The sequence below is a fragment of the Spermophilus citellus genome (assembly GCF_964194105.1).
Source record: "Spermophilus citellus genome assembly, chromosome: 2".
NCBI classification, from domain to species: Eukaryota; Metazoa; Chordata; class Mammalia; order Rodentia; family Sciuridae; genus Spermophilus; species Spermophilus citellus.
Genome location: NC_138183.1, coordinates 215,509,735 through 215,529,961, shown reverse-complemented (window position 1 = coordinate 215,529,961; position 20,227 = coordinate 215,509,735). Strand labels below are relative to the sequence as shown.

Genomic DNA, 20,227 nt, shown 5'->3' with positions numbered 1-20,227 from the left:
GCTATGCATACTCAAAATTCAAAGGCTGTGCTCCAGACGATTCTGGCTCTCTCAGCTTTGTCTATAAATGTACTCTATGTAATACCCTCATCTTAATGTCATGTGTTGCTTTTTACCTATGCATAAACATAAAACATAAAATACAATACATGGAGGAATAATCTCTAAGAAATATGCAGGATCTCTATTTGAAGAGGCATATAAAACTACTGAATAACACAAAAGTTTAAAAAGCCTCACAAACAGAGAGACATATCATACTCCTAGTTAGAAAGACTCAACATTACAAAAATCAGTATTCTTGAAATAAATTATAAATTTAATAAATTTATAAGACAAATATCATCATGACTTTTTAATCTTAAAGAATAGAATAGTTTCTTAGAAAAAAGTGCAGCCAAATTTCACTATAGGTCATTATTGTAAATAATAATTACTGTGTGGTTTAAAACCATGTATTGATGCTCCAAATTTTTTTGGCCTTAATTATGATTTAAGTGAGAAGAATTTCAAAGTGAAAAAAAAATTGTTAAAAGCCTTACTAGGATATTCTAGGACATTCATTGTCAAATAGGCATGTCTACCTTGAAGTTTCTGTAAACTTTTCAAAGAATAACAAATAGCTTTAATATGTTGTTCTTCTCCACTTCCTGGGTGGTTGGACTAGGCCTGTGATAACACTGCAAATTCTCCTTCTTAGCTACGTTTTCATCATTGCTCTTTTGCAAAATAAGGCATACACAAACTTCCAGAAAACCAAAGATCGGATGGGGGACTCAACTATTGCTTTCAGTATTGATAAAGTGAATAACTCTTCTTCTAACTGCAGAAACACTTTGTAAATCATATGGTTATCCATTCTCTGAGTTCAATAAAGCTGATAATAGAGTGCATTAAATTGTTATCTGACAAATCATAAAACATTGTTTTAAACATCAAATCACTTTTGCAGAAGTTCAAAAAAGATTGACACTGTTATACTAAAACTTTTAATACAATCTATTTACTTATCTAACAAACCTTCCTTTATTGTAAAATATATAAAAATGAAGAATATAATCCAAGCTGAACCACCTCATCCTAAGATTAATTTTTATTCATGCATGAATATAAAAAACTAACTAATCAATGTATATATAATATGCTTACTTTTTAAATAATTACTTGTTAAATTTTGAAATATACTCATGGTTTTCAATTAAGCACTAATATGATTATTAAATAATTCAATACAAAAAGTTTAAGACTCAGAATATTATAAAGACAATAAAAACATTTCAATCAATATAAATATGGTTTTTGTAGCAAAATAATGATTAACTGAATAATAAAAATACTCTCAAGAATAAAACATGCTAATACCACCCTGCTGATCCATACGGGAGCCGAGGCCAAAATTAGGCCCAGGACTGCCCTGCAGACAGCAGACCGATGCAGAAACCTAGGCCTAGCCCGCCTACATCTTGGGACACTGGAGCCATCACCACAGCCCACCCCACAAAGTAGCCTCCACCTTGGGACAATAGATAGGGCCTAAAGGCAGCTGCATTCTGAACAGGCAAGACACCTTTTCAGCCCCATCTCTAAAAGTGGTTGCAGCCATCTTGGGACACAGCCACTACTATCTTGAGTTACTTCTACTATTGCCACCATCATCTTTAGTTGCAGTAGCATTTATCTTGGGACATCAGCCAGGGACTAGAAGCCCAATACCAAGGTGAAGTACAGGTAATCTGCAGGGAAACTACAAGATCATAGGGTAGAAACTGTAATACATCAGATCTGCACTGCAAGAAGGAAAACAGAAAGAAAACATGAAAAACAAGGGAGGAAAGTGCCCCAAACAAACCAAGATACTACAATAATAGAATTCATGGACAGAGCAAGTGTTAGAGAAGGAGTTCAGAATGTACATAATTAAGATGACGTATGAATTAAACAATTACCTAAGTGAGCAAATACAGGTAAGAATCCATCATTCCAACAAATAGATAAGGAACAAATACAGGTAGCAAAAGAGACAGAAATTCTGAAAACAAACAAATAAAAAAAATAATCAGAAGTCCTTGAAATGAAGGATACAATAAATCAAATAAAGAACTCAATAGAAAGCATCACAAACAGACTAGATTACTTGGAAAACAGAACATCAGAAAATGAAGACAAAATATACAATCCAGAAAATAAAGTTAATCACACAGTGAAGATGGTAAGGAACCATGAACAGAATACCCAAGAATTATAGAACAGCATAAAAAATGAGATATATTGGGATACAGGAAGGCACAGAGATTCAAACCAAAGGAATGAACAATCTATTCAATGAAATAATACCAGAAAAATTCCCAAATATGAAGAATGAATAGGAAAATCAAATACAAGTGGCTTAAAGGACAGCAAATGTACAAAATTACAACAGATCCACACCAAGCACATTACAATGAAAATGCCTAGCATACAGAATAAGGATAGAATTTTAAAGGCTGCAAGAGAGAGGAATCAGATCATATATAGGGGGAGACCAATTCATATCAGCAGATTTTTCTACCCAGACCCTCAAAGCCAGGAGATCATGGAACAACATATACAAAACTCTGAAAGAAAATGGATGCCAACCAAGAATCTTATGTCCAGCACATTTAAGCTTCAGATTTGATGATGAAATAAAACCTTTCATAATAAACAAAAGATAAAAGAATTTACAACTAGAAATCCTGCACTACAGAGTATTCTCAGCAAAATATTTGAGGAGGAAATAAAGACAACAATGAAAATCAGCAAAGGGAGGAAATACACTAAAGGAAAGGCTAATCAAAGGAGAAACCAAGTCAAGTTAAAAACCAAAAATAAACCAAAATGACCAGGAATACAAATCATATTTGAATAATAACCCTGAATATGAATGGCCTAAATTAATCAATTAAAAGACATAGATTGACAGATTGGATATTTTAAAAATGACACAACAATATGCTGCCATCAAAAGACTCATCTCACATTCCTTGGACAGCTGGGAATGGAACCACCATTTGACCCAGCTATCCCCCTTCTTGGGCTATATCCAAAAGACCTAAAAAGAGCATACTACAGGTACACAGCTACATCAATGTTTATAGCAGCACAATTCACAATAGCTAGACTGTGGAACCAACCTAGATGCCCTTCAATAGATGAATGGATAAAAAAAGTTGTGGCATTTGTACACAATGGAATATCACACAGCACTAAAAAATAACAAGATCATGGCATTTGCAGGGAAATGGATGGCATTAGAGCAGATAATGCTAAGTGAAGTTAGCCAATCCCTAAAAAACAAATGCCGAATGTCTTCTCTGATATAAGGGGGGTGACTCAAAATAGGGTAGGGAGGAAGAGCATGAGAAGAGATTACTACTAAATAGGGAAGAGAGGTGGGAGGCAATGGGAGGGAGAATGTGAATTGCATGGAAGATGGAAGGAGACCCTCATTGTTATACAAAATACATATACGATGATGTGAGGGGGAAAGAAAAAAAAGAGAGAGAAATGTGTCACATTAGATTGGGTAGAGAGATTTGATGGGAGGGGAGGGGAGGGGGAGGGAGGATAGGAAGAGCAGCAGAATAAAATAGACACTAGTACTGCTGTATGTATATACGTGGCTGTATAACCAATGTGATTCTGCAACCTGTACACTTGGAAAAATGAGAAATTATACCCCATTTGATTCAAATGTATGATATGTCAAGATCATTGTATTGTCATGAGCAACTAATAAAAAACATGGAAATCAATAAATATAATTCATCACATAAACAGACTTAAAGATAAAAATCAAATGATTATATCGATTCAGAGAAAGCATTTGACAAAATATAGCACCCTTTCATGTTCAAAATCCTAGAAAAACTAGGGACAGTAGGAAGATACCTCAACATTGTAAAAGCTATCTATGCTAAACCCAAGGCCAATATCATTCTAAATGGAGAAAATAAGAAGCATTCCCTCTAAAAACAGGAACAATACAGGGATGCCTTCTTTTACCACTTCTATTCAACATAGTCCTTGAAACTCTAGCCAGAGCAATTAGACAGACAAAAGAAATTAAAAGGAATGAATAGGAAAAGAAGAACTCAAACTATCATTATTTGCTGACAACATGATGCTATATTTTGGGGATCCAAAACCCTCCACCAGAACTCCTAGAATTAGTAAATGAATTCAGCAAAGTAGCAGAATATAAAATTAATATCTATAAATCAATGCATTTCTATATATCAGTGATGAATCCTCTGAAAGAGAAATTAGGAAAACCACCTCATTCACAATAGCCTCAAAAAATACTCTGGAATCAACAAAAGAGGTGAAAGACCTCTACAATGAAAATTATGTAACACTAAGAAATAAATTGAAGAAAACCTTAGAAGATGGAAAGATCTCTCATGCTCTTGAATAGGCAAAATTAATATTGTCAAAATGGCCATACTACCCAAAACACTATATAGATTCAATGTAATTCCACCTAAATTCCCAATATCATTTCTTATAGAAATAGAAAAGGCAACCATAAAATTCATTTGAAAAAATAAGAGATCCAGAATAACCAAAGCAATCCTTAGCAAGAAGAATGAAGCAGGAGGCATTACAATACCATCCCTTAAACTATACTTCAAAGCTATAGTAACAAAAATGACCTGGTATTGGCACCAAAGTAGACATGTAGATCAATGGTACAGAAGAGAAGACACAGAGACAAACCCACATATAGTTATCTCATATAGACAAAGGTGCCAAAAATATACATTGGAGAAAAGATAGCCTCTTCAACAAATGGTGCTGGGAAAACTGGAAATCCATATGTAACAAAATGAAGCTAAAGCTCTATCTTTCACCATACACAAAACTAAACTCAATGTGGATCAAGTACCTAGGAATTAGACCAGAGACCCTATGCCTAATAGAAGAAGAAGCAGGTCCAAATCTTCATCATGTTGGATTAGACCCTGACTTCCTTAATAAGACTCCTACAGCACAAGAAATAAAATAAAAAATCAATAAATGGTATGGATTCAAACTAAAATGAGGTAAAGAGAGAGCCTACATTTTGGGAGCAAATTTTTGCCACATGCACATGAGACAGAACACTGATCTCCAGCATACATAAAGAACTCAAAAAACTTAACACCAAAAAAAAAAAAAAAAAAACAACCCAATCAATAAATGGGCTAAGGAACTGGAAACTGCTCAGAAGAATACATTTGATCAATAAATATATGAAAAAATGTTAAACATCTTTAGTAATTAGAGAAATGTAAATCAAAACTACTCTAAGATTTCATCCCACGTCAGTCAGGATGGTGGTTATCAAGAATACAAACAACAATAAGTGTTGGTGAGAATGTAGGGGAAAAGGCACACTCACTCATGGCTGGTGGGACTGCAAATTGGTACAACCAATCTTGGAAGCAGTATGAAAATTCCTTAAAAAACTTGGAATGGAACCACTATTTGACCCAGCTATCCTACTATAACCAAAGGACTTAAAATCAGTATACTATAGTAATGCAGCCACATCAATGTTTATAGCAACTCAGTTCACAATAGCTAAACTGTGGAAGCAATCTAGATGTCTTTCAATAGACAACTGGATAAAAAAAACCCTGTAGTGTATGTGTATGTGTATATATATATATATATACACACACACACACACACACACACACACACAATGGAATATTACTCAGCATCAAAAGAGAATAAAATTATGGCATCTGCATGTAAATGAATGGAGTTGGAGAATATCATGCTAAGTGAAGTAAGCCAATACCAAAAAAACAGGGGTTGAATGTTTTCTCGGATAAGTGGATACTGATCCATATGGGAGGGGGGCATGGGAAAAATGGAGGAACTTTGACTGGGCAAAGGTGGAGGAGGGATGGAAAGGGGCTATGGGAGCAGGAAAGATGGTGGAATGAGATGGATATTAAAACCCTAGGTACATGTAAGACTGTGCAATGTATATGGTGCAATGCTACATCACGTACAATCAGAGAAATGAAAAGTTGTGATGCAAGTTTTACAATGAATCAAAATGCATTCTGCTGTCATATATGGCTAATTAAAATAAACAAATTTATTTTAAAAAATAATAAAACATGCTTATTAGGGTAAAATCATGTGGGAGAGTAGAATGAACATTTTAGGTGTTTCTTCATATTTTTTTAAAAAATGAATGATGGTTGATATCCAATTTTCACAGAATTTTCTTTCTATAGAAACACAGGAAAAGTAATTGAACTGGTGCATTTACAGTATATTTTAAGTTATATCCTTTCCAAAAATTGAAGGATATGATGAATAATTATAGATGGGGAGGACTTATGGATGGGTCTGTCTTTAGGGGAAGTATAGGAATTGAACTGTTGAGTTTCAGATGTCTATGGCATTTATAAAAATGCAGAATAGTTATTGAGTTGTGCATTATTGGGAGAGAACTCTGAACAGGAAAAGGAAACTCTGTATTTGGCACAACAGTTTTACAACTAGCAAACAGAATCATATCATCAGAGAAATCAATGAAGTTTAAAAAGATAAGGATTAAGAACTATGTCTCTTGTGGCACCACAAGAGTAAGGGTTCCAGCAGAGATTGAGAAGGAACAACTAATGAAAGAAGAAAAATTAAGAAAATGTATTCTTGGAAGCTAAGTGAAGAAAATACATAAGAAAGGGTATTATCAACTATGCCAAACTGCAATATGTCTAGTATGATGGGGGCTGAGACTTGAACTCTATATGTGGAGATGCACAGAGTGGTTGGGATGAGGGCCTGAAAGGAAGAGGTTTAAGGTGTTGGGTAAAAAAGAGTTTGAGAACTGGAGAATAGTTGGTAAGGAAACTTGCATCAAGAAAGTTTTTCTCCTGGTTTTGCTTGTTTTCTCAAAGTAGAAAAATTAACTGCTTATTTTTTAAGGAAATAATTCAGTAAAAAAACAACACAAAATATGATTTTGTAGAGAAAGGAAAGAATTGCAGGAACAATATTCTTAAGTAGATGTAAAGAAAAGAGTTCATATAATAGACATGAAAGTGCTATCCTGCCTGCAGCATTGGAAAGGTCATCCTTGGAGTGTGGGGACTTGGTTTTCTGGAGGTTTCTCCTCAATACCAGAACTGATAAGAGTGGCTCAATATGCTGAAACCATTTGTATAGCAGAGTAGTTTATGCTAAATTTTATTCTGGGAGTAAGGGATTTGGACATGCCCTAGGCAGAATGTGAGGAGGTTACCAGCCCACTATTAAAGCCTAAGTGCATTGAGTCTCTAATGATTTTGCCTAGTACACAATGCTTTATATTTGTGGTCATATATTGTTTCTGGAGAAGGTAAGTATGCCCCAGGGACTCTTGTAAGCTTGTTCCTGCTTTCTCCTGGACTTTATTCCATGAGCCTTTTCTCCTTGCTGTTTTTGCTTTACATTATTTCACTGTAATGAAACAGCCATGAACATGACTGTATGCTAAGTCCTGTGAGTCTTTCTAATGATCAAAAAACCTGGGGGGGTATGGTGGGGGTTCAGTGTTAGAGCATGTGCTTAGCACACATGGAGCACTGGGTTCGATCCTCACAGCACATAAAAATAAATAAATAAAATAAAGGTATTGTGTCCATCGACAACTAAAAAAAATTAAAAATTAAAAAAAAAACTAAGGGTGGTCATGGTGACTTCTGAAGAGTCAGTAAGAAGAAATAAGCTACAGGGCACATGTGGAGATGCTGGCCTTAGATAGAAGGATGAGTAGTTATTCTACAGTAACAGGAAGGCAGGCAGACTATACAGTTGAAAATGCTAGTTCCTAGAGAGATGTGATGATAGAAACTTATAGAATTTCTCTTCTTGCAGCAGTTTCTCAGTAAAGTATAAAAGTGTGATCTGCTTAGCTTGAAATGTGGAAGGAGGTAGTAGAGGTGTAAGAAAAAATAAGTTCTCAAGCAGGAGAGTGGAGGACAATAGAATAAGGAAGTCAGATATTATTGCCATATAGCACTAAGGACTTATTTATGGTCCATGGGCACCTTATAAGGTGAAGTCTAAGAAGTACGGTTTTCTTTCTGCATGGGTGTGGGCATTTAGAAAGTAAAAAGTTGCGTTTAATTAAGGTTGTTTTCTCAAGTAAGTATACTTGAAAGAGGGGCAAGGAACTTAATGTCATATATAAGAGTGGTTACAATTGTTGACCATCAGAATTAAGCTAGAAAAACATCAGAAAAGGGGGATAAATAGCAATAAAAAAGGTGGTAAGATAATTATATTTCATCTAGTCCTGGGATTGAAAGAGAAGGGTATAGGTTAGAAGATTTGAGGAGCTGGTTAAAACATTTGACCTGTGAAATGAAATTATAAAGAGTTACAGTTCTCAGGGAAGTTACAAGTTTCAGGGAAGTGAATAAGAGAATAATGCCTAAGATGACTGAAGAAGGGAGTTCAAAAAACAGAAAGTCCAAAGGAACAAAATAATCCTCTATGCATGCCCTGACATCAAAAGTGATTTAAAAAAGAGTACTGAATACTGAAAGTGAGCAGGAAATACAGAAAGTGAGCAGGAGCTAAAATTGTAAAAAAATAAAAAGGGAAGAACCAGAGTCCAAGAAATGACAATTGACAAGTGCGGGGCACTAGTCAATTTGATGAAATTCAAAACTCAGGAATTTGAGGAACAAGGGAGGGAAAATACAGTGTAATCAACAAGACAAATGGGTGAGCAACATTTACCTCATCTCCAGGGAAAGTAAGGAAAAATGCCTCCACTTGATATGACTACCCCAACGAACAGCCAGGAATGAAGGGAACATTAAGAGAAGAGATGAAAAGATAACAGTATATGAATTTCAGAGAACTGCCACACCAGATAAGGAAAGAGTAAAAGAAGGAGACAGGACTAGACAGTCATATATTCTTGCGGATATATATAACAGCTTTAGTCGCATGACATTTACTTTGTAAGTATGTAAATAAATGTGAGTGTATATATGTACATCCATATATATGTTATCATTGCACTTTAACTTAGTACTTCATTTGAGTATTTAATATTAATTGCACTCCAATTATCATTCCAGGTATCTGGGTATATAGCAATGAATAAGACAGAGTACTTGGCCTTATAAACATAATTTATGGGTAGTAGAGACAATAAACAAGTTAAAAATGAGTAAATAAATTGAGAACATGATAAGTGTTACAATGAAAATAATAGGGTAGGGAATAGATCACAACATGAAGGTTATTTCAAATCAGATGGATTAGTCAAACATTTTGAAAATGAGAACTTCATACAAAAAGGAAACAATATTCACAAACAATCTCATATTTTAAGACATTTAATGTCTACAGTGAGCTAGGTAAAACATATATCAATCATTTGAAAGAAGAAAAAGAAGTTGGTCTCCAAACTACCCCCTCGCAAATAAAATTGACTTAAACATCCATTTGTAGTCTGCTTATTTTGCCATCTGCTCACTGTTTCAGCCTTCAAGAAAACTTCAGAGCACTTTCACATTTACAACATAATTCAATGTGGACATCTACATCACAATACAGAATGGGCATCTCTTTTATTCTTGTTTCTCTAGATAAGCACTTACCGCCTTTAACTCTGCATCTTTCTTTATGTCATCAACATAGGAAAGCACAAAATCAATTTGCCTGACTCCATCACGGAAGAAGATAGAATCTTTGCTTTGTGCCCTTTTTTGAAACTGCAGGAGACATCAATGAGATATTTAAAAATATTGTTTATTCTCAAATAGCAAACGTAAGAGGATATTATTTAAAAGTTGATTACCATCTTATATTTGATCTTAAAATAATAAGTTAGGGCAAATAACCATGAATTTTCATTAGAAGAGAATGCTCACTTTATAAAGTGAAATTCCATAAGGGGGGTTAAATAAAAACAACTCAGGAGGAAGGTAAGAATATTAACTACATGCACACACAACAATGCTGCAACTATACCAAATTATAAAATGAACATATGTATATATTAATCCCAAAATGCACAGAGAGTCTTATTATACTTATTAAACATACCAATTAGTTCATTAAATAACGATGATTACACACTTCTTCCAGGATGTGATTAATGTCAGACCAATTAATGGCATCTTACTATAAGAAAATAAATTTCTGATTGATAGTTCCAGATATTTTCATATAATTATCAGTTTTTAATTCAACTTTTGAAGTATTAAGAATAAAATCAAGGCACAGTTAAAAATTAGAAAGCGGGTAGCCTGCTAGTTGGTCTCACTGTAAATAAGTTCTCATGCAAATCTCTCTTCCACCATTGATCTTGGGTGAGTTACAATCAATCTTTTGTTTAAATTTATGGAATTATCTCACTATTGTAATCAAATTTACAAGTTTGGGTTTCATATGTTGTATAGTTCATTTATTCCTTCCCTTTCAAAACAGCAAAAAAAGTACTACAGAGCTTAGAAAAAAGAGATTTCATGTTTGACTCATTTAGTCTTCTTTACAGTCTACATGCAATATGTAATACTTGATACTTCTAGTAGTTCGCATGTAAAATTTAGAATCATGCAAATAAATTATGCAGTGGATGTCCATGTGATCATTTTCTACTTGATTAAGCTAACTTGCAAATGGAGAACTAGATGTCTGTATTTTCATAACTGGTGGTTTTATTAGTTTTTGATTTTCTTTTATGGTACCAAAAATTAAAATGTAGAAACTCCAAAGTTATGTCTGAGTTTTTGGCACACCATATGAAGAACTGAATAATCATTTACTCTTTCCTATAAGAAAGTAAAATAACCTGAGAAAACTCAAATTGCTATATGTTATATGGTATACTTTGATTATAAATCAGTCAAAAGGAAAAGAACGGAAAACAAAACAAAAAAGCATTGGCACTCTTATAAATCATCATAATATCAGCCCATCTTATGTAATTCCCCAAAATTTATGGAAGCTAAGTGGGATGAAAAAACTAAGCAAACTAAGTATAGTCTAAGTACAAATTTAGAGATAGAGAAGAAAAAAAAAACACTCCTCTTGCTCTGATTCTGTTACAGCCACATTTTATATGGTAGGTTTGTTAAATGACTACTATTTTTACAAGTGATCATTTTGTTTATAGAAGCTAAATGTAAGTCCACAAAGAACAGTTCTAGAACAACCCAACTTTCTCTCATACGTAACACTGATTATAAATTGTAACATATTTGTAAAATACAGAAAAAAAATCACTAGTGTCTTTGCAATCACCATTAGGCACATGTTTTAATATTGTTAACAAAAACTGATTAAAATTAACTGGGGCAAAAATGTATAATTCTGTTACATATAATAGAATACTATTAAAACACATCTTGTCTTTGTTTTGGTCAAAACATGACACAAAGACCATATTTTATAATATATGCATACATTGGTGTTTATATTTGATTCTGAGAAATGTCTATAATTAAGCAAACGTCCGGAGTGAATTCTCTTTGAATAATGGGTTTATTCTGAGGTTCATGACCTATATTCCTGACAGGAGTTCATATACCTCTTAACTACATAAACTCTCTGTGCCTTAATATGTGTATGTGTATGTGTGTGTGTGTGTTCATATACATTTTTAGGAAGAGGGTACATAGATCTCATTATATCAATGATTAAGAATCACCATTCTTAAATGTCAATTGTCAGGGAAGTAGGAATTGGCAATAAAATCCACCCATATTAATAGTATTCATTGGAAGAAAATTGAGCCATCCAGAGCATAAGCAACATCATTCAACACTGTTTTACCATAAGACGCCGCTTCAGGAACAAATTGAATCGCTTTGCAGGCTGTGAAGCAATCAACAGGGAGTTAGCAACCTTACTCAGGATTAAAAAGTTTAAAAAACAGAAAATCAGTATTAAACAAACCTTTAGTGTGATTGCTCTGTGTTGTGTGGGTATGTGTGTGTTTGTGTGAGAGAAAGAGAAGGGGGGGGGAGGGAGATATTAAAGCTGAAGGGTAAAAGGTTAACAAGAAAGAAAAAATGGGAAAGAATAATAAAAAATTACTTCAAAGTAAATTTCCCTAAATTGTTTGTAAAGAAAATGTAGGTGAAAGATGTTTGTGAAATTGAATTAAGGAAAAAAAGAGGTATAATGAACTGAAACATGGCAATAATTGAAATATAAAGCAAAAATATATATTCTTTAAATATGCCTCTATACATCAGACAAAGAAAGCAAAATTACTAACATTAAATATTCTCGGATGATATATAATGTGGAAAGTTTACTCAGGGTTTATTTCTTAAATTTTCTATAACTTCCTAAAACACAGAAGAAAAGAAAAAGTCATTCAATTACTGAAATGCTGAATTGTATCCTAGTTTCTGTTATCATGGATAAAATACCAATATGTAAAATACCAATGAAATGTCTTTAAAATATCTGTAATAATCAATGTTATCTGGAAGAAAACAAAATCAACAGCACAAAAAGGCCAGTATTGTGCATACCTTACAGTGTCATGAAAGAATAATAATCCAACAAAATTACCAGTGAAGGGGTTCAGTTCTTAATAAAAAGTTTTGTTTCAACTATTCTCTTTCTGGAATAGACTGAGGGGACCTAGGCAACTGGTGACCATTGTGGGTGAAAATTCCTGTTCTATAAAGTAATGAGCAGTTTTGTGTGTAAAAAGACAAGAAAAACAAATCAAGAGATAAGAGAAAAGCCTAAGTGCCAGACAGGAAAGTGGAAAACATAGACAAACAGAATTATAGAGCAAAATAAATTAAAATGACCTTTCAATATTGAAAAATTAGTATCTCACTCACATAGAGAGAAATGAAAATTTAAACTAAAGCAAGGATACTGAACAATTTGAAATAGCTCTCAAGAGGCTCTCAAATGGGCAAAGATCTAAAGGCATGACAGCCCAGTTGACAAGGCTGTAGGGAGACAGGCACTCTCATTAGAATAGATGGGGTGGAATTTGGCAACATATGGCAGGATCGCATGTGTCTTCATTTTCTAATAAAGAAATCTGATATAGAAAGATATACTGGCCAAAGTAGCTTAAAATTTACCCCCATGGGTATTCATTGTAGCCTATTGGACAGCCTTTTAAGAATTGAACCAAATAAAAATAGTTAAAACTCTCAGAAGGACTGAGAGGCTAAAGAAGGAAGAAACTTTTTTTCTGAAAACGCTTTATTTCTCATTTTCAACTGAGATGGATTTAACTTCAAGTCAATAAAGTCTAAGCCTCAGGGCACTTTACTTGCACCTGCCACTTCAGAGGATTTAGGAAAGACCCTAGCAATATGTTCTCACAGTTAAATAATTTTTCAATTGGTTTTCCTTATGGAAAAACACATAAATTTTATAAGCTTTAGACATCATAATACTTTATTTGATCTGTGGTTTTCAACTTTGAAACCATGTAAATGATTCCAAAACCAAAAATAAATAGTAAACCAACAAAATTTCAATTATTTTAATTTGATCATCTCCACAATCCTCATTCAGAATACTAAAGCTTAGGACCCTGGTAAAAAACAAACCACCATCTATGTTGAAACTCTTATTTTCCCACCTTCCAAAATGGCATTTTTATTTGCAGAGTGAAAAATTTGGAGTCTCTCTACTGACTTCTTAATTGGTATTTAAATTTAATTTTTAAATAAGTTGTATTTCTTCATGATTATTTTTAGGCATCTCTTTATAAATAAGAAGGGTGATGTAACAGAAAAAAAATCCAAACTAGGTATCAGAAACTTAGCTGTAGCCAAGCACGTTGGCACATGCCTGTAATTCCAGAGGCTGAGAAGGCTGAGGCAGGAGGATCTCAAGTTCAAAGCCAGCTCAACAACTGAGCCAGGTCCTAAAACACTTAGCAAGTTAAATAAAAAGGCTGGGGATGTGGCTCAGTGGTTAAATGCACCTGGGTTCAATCTCTGGTACAAAAAAAAAAAAAAAAAAAAAGAAAGAAAAGAAAATTAAGAAAGAGACAAAAAAATACCATAATCTTAGCTCTAGTCTAGGATCCATCCTTTAACCACCCATACTAATGATGTGGATCAAGTCATAAACTCATTGGACTTTTCATTTTCTCTTTTGCAAACTAGAAGTTATTAAAATGCAAGTAAAATGCTATGCTTAATATGTCATTCTCATTAGTGTGACTGATGTTATTTTCCCTACATAAGGTATTTTTACAAAAGTAATGAATTATCAAATACCATGTGTTAGGGTCTTCAAAAAGACTGCATTGGGAAAGACAGCATCACCTTGCAGTCTGCAAGGTGTGCCATTGTTAGTACCAATTGCTTACCATTCGTTCTTCATCGATGAGAAAACAGGTTTCTGCGCTGTTCAGGCTCTGTTAATAGCGTGGAGGGGGGAGATATAATGCTGTCAATAATAGTGTCCATCAAGCAAGTGGAACTTTTAAATTTCCATAACAAAAAAAATTAAGGTTTCCTATGCACAGATACTAAAATGGGAACTCAAGTGAATTATGAAACTCCTGAAAGTGTACCTCAAATTTTGTATATACATATATATCCATGTACATGTATGGATCTAGATATCTATGTATGTGTCTGTGTGTATACAAGTCTCTGTATAAAGAGAAGGAATGGATCTTTGTGAAAGAATGATAATTTGGGAAGTACTTTTATTAAATAATATGTGACATAAGAAATGCTTAAGAATGTAATAATTTTACAGGGAAATAACCAGAAGCTCTATTCTTCGAATGCACTGAATTTTGAACAGGATCAACCAGAAGAGCAGAATTAATTGGTATTTTCTGCTTTACAACATTGATTTTAAAAAGGTATCATCAGGATTCTTAAGAATTTGTAGTTATATAAAACACACATAGGGCAATCTGGTAGGAGTTAAGTGGCAAACCATGCCAGGAAGAAGTGATCTCTTTGTGTTATTAAAGAGGATGAAGAGATAATTTTGAACACATGTAAATTATCATTGCACTTTATTCAATATAACTTTACACAAAAAGTAGTGGGAATGATTAAAGACTTGCTAAAAATACTATTCCACTTACCTGTGATTCTAACTTGTGGACTGTGAATGACTTTCACTAGAAAATCTAAATATATCAGCTATCAAATAAGGAATATCTTAATCAGTCAATTCTGAAATAGCAGTCTCTACAAATAAAATGTATAGTACCATAGTATATTTTCATTGTATATTGATTTTTTATCACTTTTTAAAAATTATCCTACAGAAAGGTCAGTTACTTTGCTTATAAAAGAGTACAAAAAAATTAAGAAATGTTCCAAAAGCAACCAGTGTAGTACCTTATAATCTCTCACTTCAGGAAAAATAAGTTTGGTCTGATTTCCATCAAAGTCTGTGGTTATATCTCCAGCTTGCAAAATGTAAAATAAAATAATGAGTTTTTCTACTTTTTGCTGCGTATTGCATTATCTCCCTTCTTACTGACCTCTTTATTTGGCAAAAGACTGTTATCAATTCTACATTTCCCTCAACAGTGGCAATAACCTTCATTTCTCAGGTGCCTTCTTTCCTGACTCCAACCATCAAAGGATTTAGTGAAATAGTACAAAATGAAACAAAATGAATAAATGGATACGTAATACAAACTTTAGTAGCAAAATGGGACACTATTCAGAAGCTATAAATCATCATAGACACAGAGAAGTCAGTCATTCTGAATATTTGGAATATTAAATAGGAAAGATGTGGAGATTGAAATTCAGAAAAAAAAAATAACAAAACTTCTACATAGGAATTTTCTGATTTTGAATTAACTTATTATGCATATTTCATTATGTATATTTAAGGTATTCAATATAATGTGATCTCACAATGGTTTTAATTTTCATTCTCCTGATCATTAGTGATTGTTTAGCACTATTATATATATACGTTTTGGGCATTCTTATGTCTTCTTTGGAGAAATAGACATTCAGGTCCTTTGCCCATTTTTTTAAAACTGGGTTACATGTTTTTCTACCTTTGAGTTGGAGAGTAAAATTTACAATATTAACACATTATCAAATATGTGGTTTGTAATCATTTTCCCAGTCCACGGATTGCCTTTTCAGTTTTGTTATTTTCTTCCCTGTGAAGAAGTTTCTAGTTTGATGTAGTACCATTCACTTATTTATTTTTGTAACCTGAATTTTACTGTGATACTCAAAAATTCAAGGACAATTTCCAGGAAATTTTTTCCTAAGATCAGTAGTTTCAGATCTCACATTTAAGTCTTTCATCTATTTTATCCATTTTGAGTAACTGCCATAGGATTTAAGATAAGGGTCCCAAAACATTCTTCTACATGGAAATCCAGTATTCCAAGAATCACTTACTGCACAGACTATCCATTTCCCACTGAGACCTCTTAGACTGAGCCCTTGTCAAAATTTGTATGACTCTATCTTTTTGGATTTATTTCTGGGTTCTGTATTCTGTTCGACTAAGTGTGTTTGTGTTCGTATGAGTTTACATATGGATTTTATAATTTATTTATAATTTATTATTATTTATTATTATTAAGCTACTAACATTCAATCAGAAATACATAGAAAACTTCAATAAACCAATAACGGAGAGAGATAGAAGAAATAATTGTAATCCAACAGCAAAGAAAATCCCAGAACCAGGATGAATCCATAGCTCAATTTTACATAGGGTTCATAATATAGTTTTCTTAAAGAAGTAATATTGTCAGGTGAATTATGTTATATTCTTATATGACTATTCCACAATGAAACCCACTATTGTGTGTAAATAATATGCACCAATAAAAATCTAAGCAAAAATGGGAAAAATAAAAGAAATATGGAATGATCAGCTCCTAAATTTCATAGATAATATAATATACCAATTTATATAGTTTCACTTTACAGAGTCTTCATAAATTTCTTCTTCAATATGTAAAACTAACTACATATGTATACTTGAGTAAGTTTACCATGACATCCACACAGCAAAATTAAATAATAGATAAAAAGTTCTCAATAAATATTGGCTTCTTAAAATTAATCTTTAGTTACTTTCCAGTGGTCATTGATAAGTTTGCTATTTGTATCATAAATTTTCAATTCATATGAATTTTCTTATCTCCAAAAGATTGTAAAAATGTTTAATGACGACCTATATTAATTTTAAATCAGAGGTAACTCAACACTCTAGAATTCAGTTCTTCACTCTTTAAGCAGTTATGAAAATACAGAAGAACTTTTCAATGCACAAAACAATTTTGAAATAACGAAACTAGAATTTCTATACATACTTCTATCATAAGTAGCCCAAACATTCATCAGTTCATTAGCCCAACAATTACTAATGGATTAAATTATTCATTGATTCTAGTCATCTCTGCCTCAATCCAATATGCGGATGAATATTATATTAACATTTCTTTTTTAACAATTTACTGAAAAGTAGAGTTTTCATTTTTATGGCACTTGAATATTGGTGGGAAAATATTGGCATTAAATAATGAAGGTTGTACTCACTTTAAAAATATTTTGAAATAATGATAGCTTCATGGGAATTTTCCAAAATACAAGAGATCTCATATACCTTTGAATCAATTTCCCCTAATGATTGCATCTTACATAATAACAGAAAAATATCAAATCTAGGAAACTAACATGAGTACAATATGTGTATAGTTCCATGTTCTTTTATCACATATGTACATCTGGATGAGAACCATACCAAGCAATATACAGAGCTATTCCATCTACAAAGATCTCCCTCATGCAACCCTTTTAAATTTCTGTCCATTTACCTTTTCCTCAATGTCAATATCCCCTAGGAACCACTATGTTTTCCTCCATGTTTCTAATGTTGTTGCAGGGGAGTTATAAAAATGGAGTGAAAAAAAAATACGTATACTTCTGATATATTTTTTTTAATTCAGCACAATGCCCTGGAGTCAAGTTGTGTACATATACCACATTTTGTAGATTCCTCAAAAGATTAGGAAAGGAATCACTATATGACCCAGCTATGCTAGTCCTTGGTAGTTATTCAAAATAGGTGCCATCACCTTACATAGTGATACATGCCTATCAATGTTTACAGCAGCAGAGTGCACAATAGCAAAGTTAAAAACCAGCCTACCAGTTGTCTGTCAACAGATGAATTGGGCATATTTTCATGTGCTTGTCTGTCACCTCTATTTCCTCTTTATGAAAATGTTCCATCACATATTTTGTCCATTTTCTAAATGGGTGGTTTGATTTTTAATATTGAACATTTTTATTATTTTATAGATGATCCTCAATTTACAATGGGGTTATGTTTAAAAAGCCCATCACAAGTTGAGAATATTCCAAAATGTAAATACATCTAATACACCTAACCTACCGAGCATCACAGCTCAGCAACACCATATACTCTAGAGTGTGTGGGTAACTGTGTGTTTTGCTGCTGCTGCCTAGTATAATGACAGTGTATCATGCCCTATATCACAGGTCCAAGAAAAGACCAGACTTTAAAATTCAAGGTATAATTTCTACTGAAAGTATACGATTTTCATATCATGATATCATACAAAAAAAACATAAGTTGAGCTATAAGTAGGGGACCATCTCTGTACCATGGACACAAATCCTTTGTTAGATAAATAATATGTCAATATTTCTCTCAGTGTGTAACTTGTACTATAACTCTGTAAATTCTCCTATGATCTTTCATAGGACAAGATATACTTAATATGACAAATTCCAATTTATCATTTTTTCTCTTATATATCTTGCTTTTCTGTTATGTTTAAAATCTCTTCAACATGACTTGGTTTTCAAAGAGTTTAACTTACTTTTTCTTCAAAAAGTTTTTAAGTTTTATGTTTTACATTGAAACCTATATTCAGTGTTGAATTAATTTTTTTATAAGGTGTGAAGTTTAGGTTGAAGTTCCCAGGGATGCCCATGGATACACAAATGCTCCAGAAACATTTGTTGAAAAGACTATCTTTCCTTCATTGGAACTGGTTTTTATAGCAAAAATCATTTTGCTGTATGTATATGAAGCTATTTCTGAGGTCTCTTTTTCTGTTTCATTAATCTACATAGCTTTCCCTCCCCAGAATACAGCTAAAAAAAATCTTGAAATAAAATGTACTGGTGATTCCTTCCACTTTATTATTTCTTGAAATTGGATAATCTCTTACTTCCTTGTCATTCCATATTTTTTAAGAATAAACCTGTCTATCTACAAGATGTCATGCAGATATTTTGACAGGAATTGCATTAATCCATATGCCAACTGGGGTTTTCATATGTTCACTGCCAGTCTATATAAACACAATTGAGTTCTATATGATTTTCTTGCATTTCATGACCTTGGTCACCTCACTTAACTAGCTGTAGGTTTATTTGGGTTTTTTTTTTAACATATTTGTTGGAATTTTCTATATAGACCATCAAATTTTCTGCAAACAGGGACAGTTTTGTTTGTTTCTTTCTGTTCGTGTGCCTTTTATTTTCTTGTCTTATTTCAAGACTGTCAGCACTTTCTTTAATAGAAATGGCAAGTGATCTTTATTCCTGATTTTATGAAGAAAGTTTTCTATCCTTTACTATAAAACATGATGTTACTGAAGGTATTTTGTGGATATTCTTTAACAAATTAAGAAAATAACCCTCTATTCCTACTTTTCTGAGAGTTTGTATAGGATTTTTTTTCTTTGTCTTTAATGCATGGACATTGAGTCTTAACAATTTTTTTTCTAATAAAATATCATTTTTATTCCTTAGCTTTTTAAAATATTTTTTTCTAGTTGTTGATGGATCTTTATTTTACTTATTTATATGTGGTGCTAAGAATTGAACCCAGTGCCTCACGCATGCTAGGCAAGTGCTCTACCACGGAGCTACAGCCACAGCCCTCCTTAACTTTTTAATATGATGTTTTTCAAATAATAAATGATGTTTACATCACTGGAATAAATCCCACTTTTTCATGGCATACAATTCTTTTTATACTTTACTGAATTTTATTTGCTAATATTTTATTAAATATTTTTTGTTTATGTTATGAAGGATAGTATTTTCTGTTTTGTGAATCTCTGTTTTATTTTTTGTGAATATCCTTAAGACTTCCTTCATTCAATTATGCCTGAAATTTTCATTCCTGAAGTGTATTTCACTGGTTATAAATTTCTGCAGTTATATACTTTTGAGTTATATACTTTTGAAAATTTTACACCATTTCCTTC

At 32.8% G+C, this 20,227-nt stretch overlaps 1 protein-coding gene across 3 annotated transcripts in view; it reads right to left on the bottom strand.

Annotated features, from left to right (window-relative positions):
• The window catches only part of ANO5 (anoctamin 5), a 91,916-nt gene that overhangs the window by 59,847 nt on the left and 11,842 nt on the right, over window positions 1–20,227 (bottom strand). For 2 of the 3 annotated variants that reach the window (XM_081278749.1, XM_081278747.1), the window contains exons 3-5: window positions 14,333–14,380; window positions 11,803–11,844; window positions 9,624–9,737 (exon numbers count right to left, since the gene is read on the bottom strand). In XM_081278749.1, the coding sequence (XP_081134875.1) occupies window positions 9,624–9,737; window positions 11,803–11,844; window positions 14,333–14,380 (204 nt within the window). The remainder of the gene's footprint in view (window positions 1–9,623; window positions 9,738–11,802; window positions 11,845–14,332; window positions 14,381–20,227) is intronic. The other variant, XM_081278748.1, reaches the window with a different exon arrangement.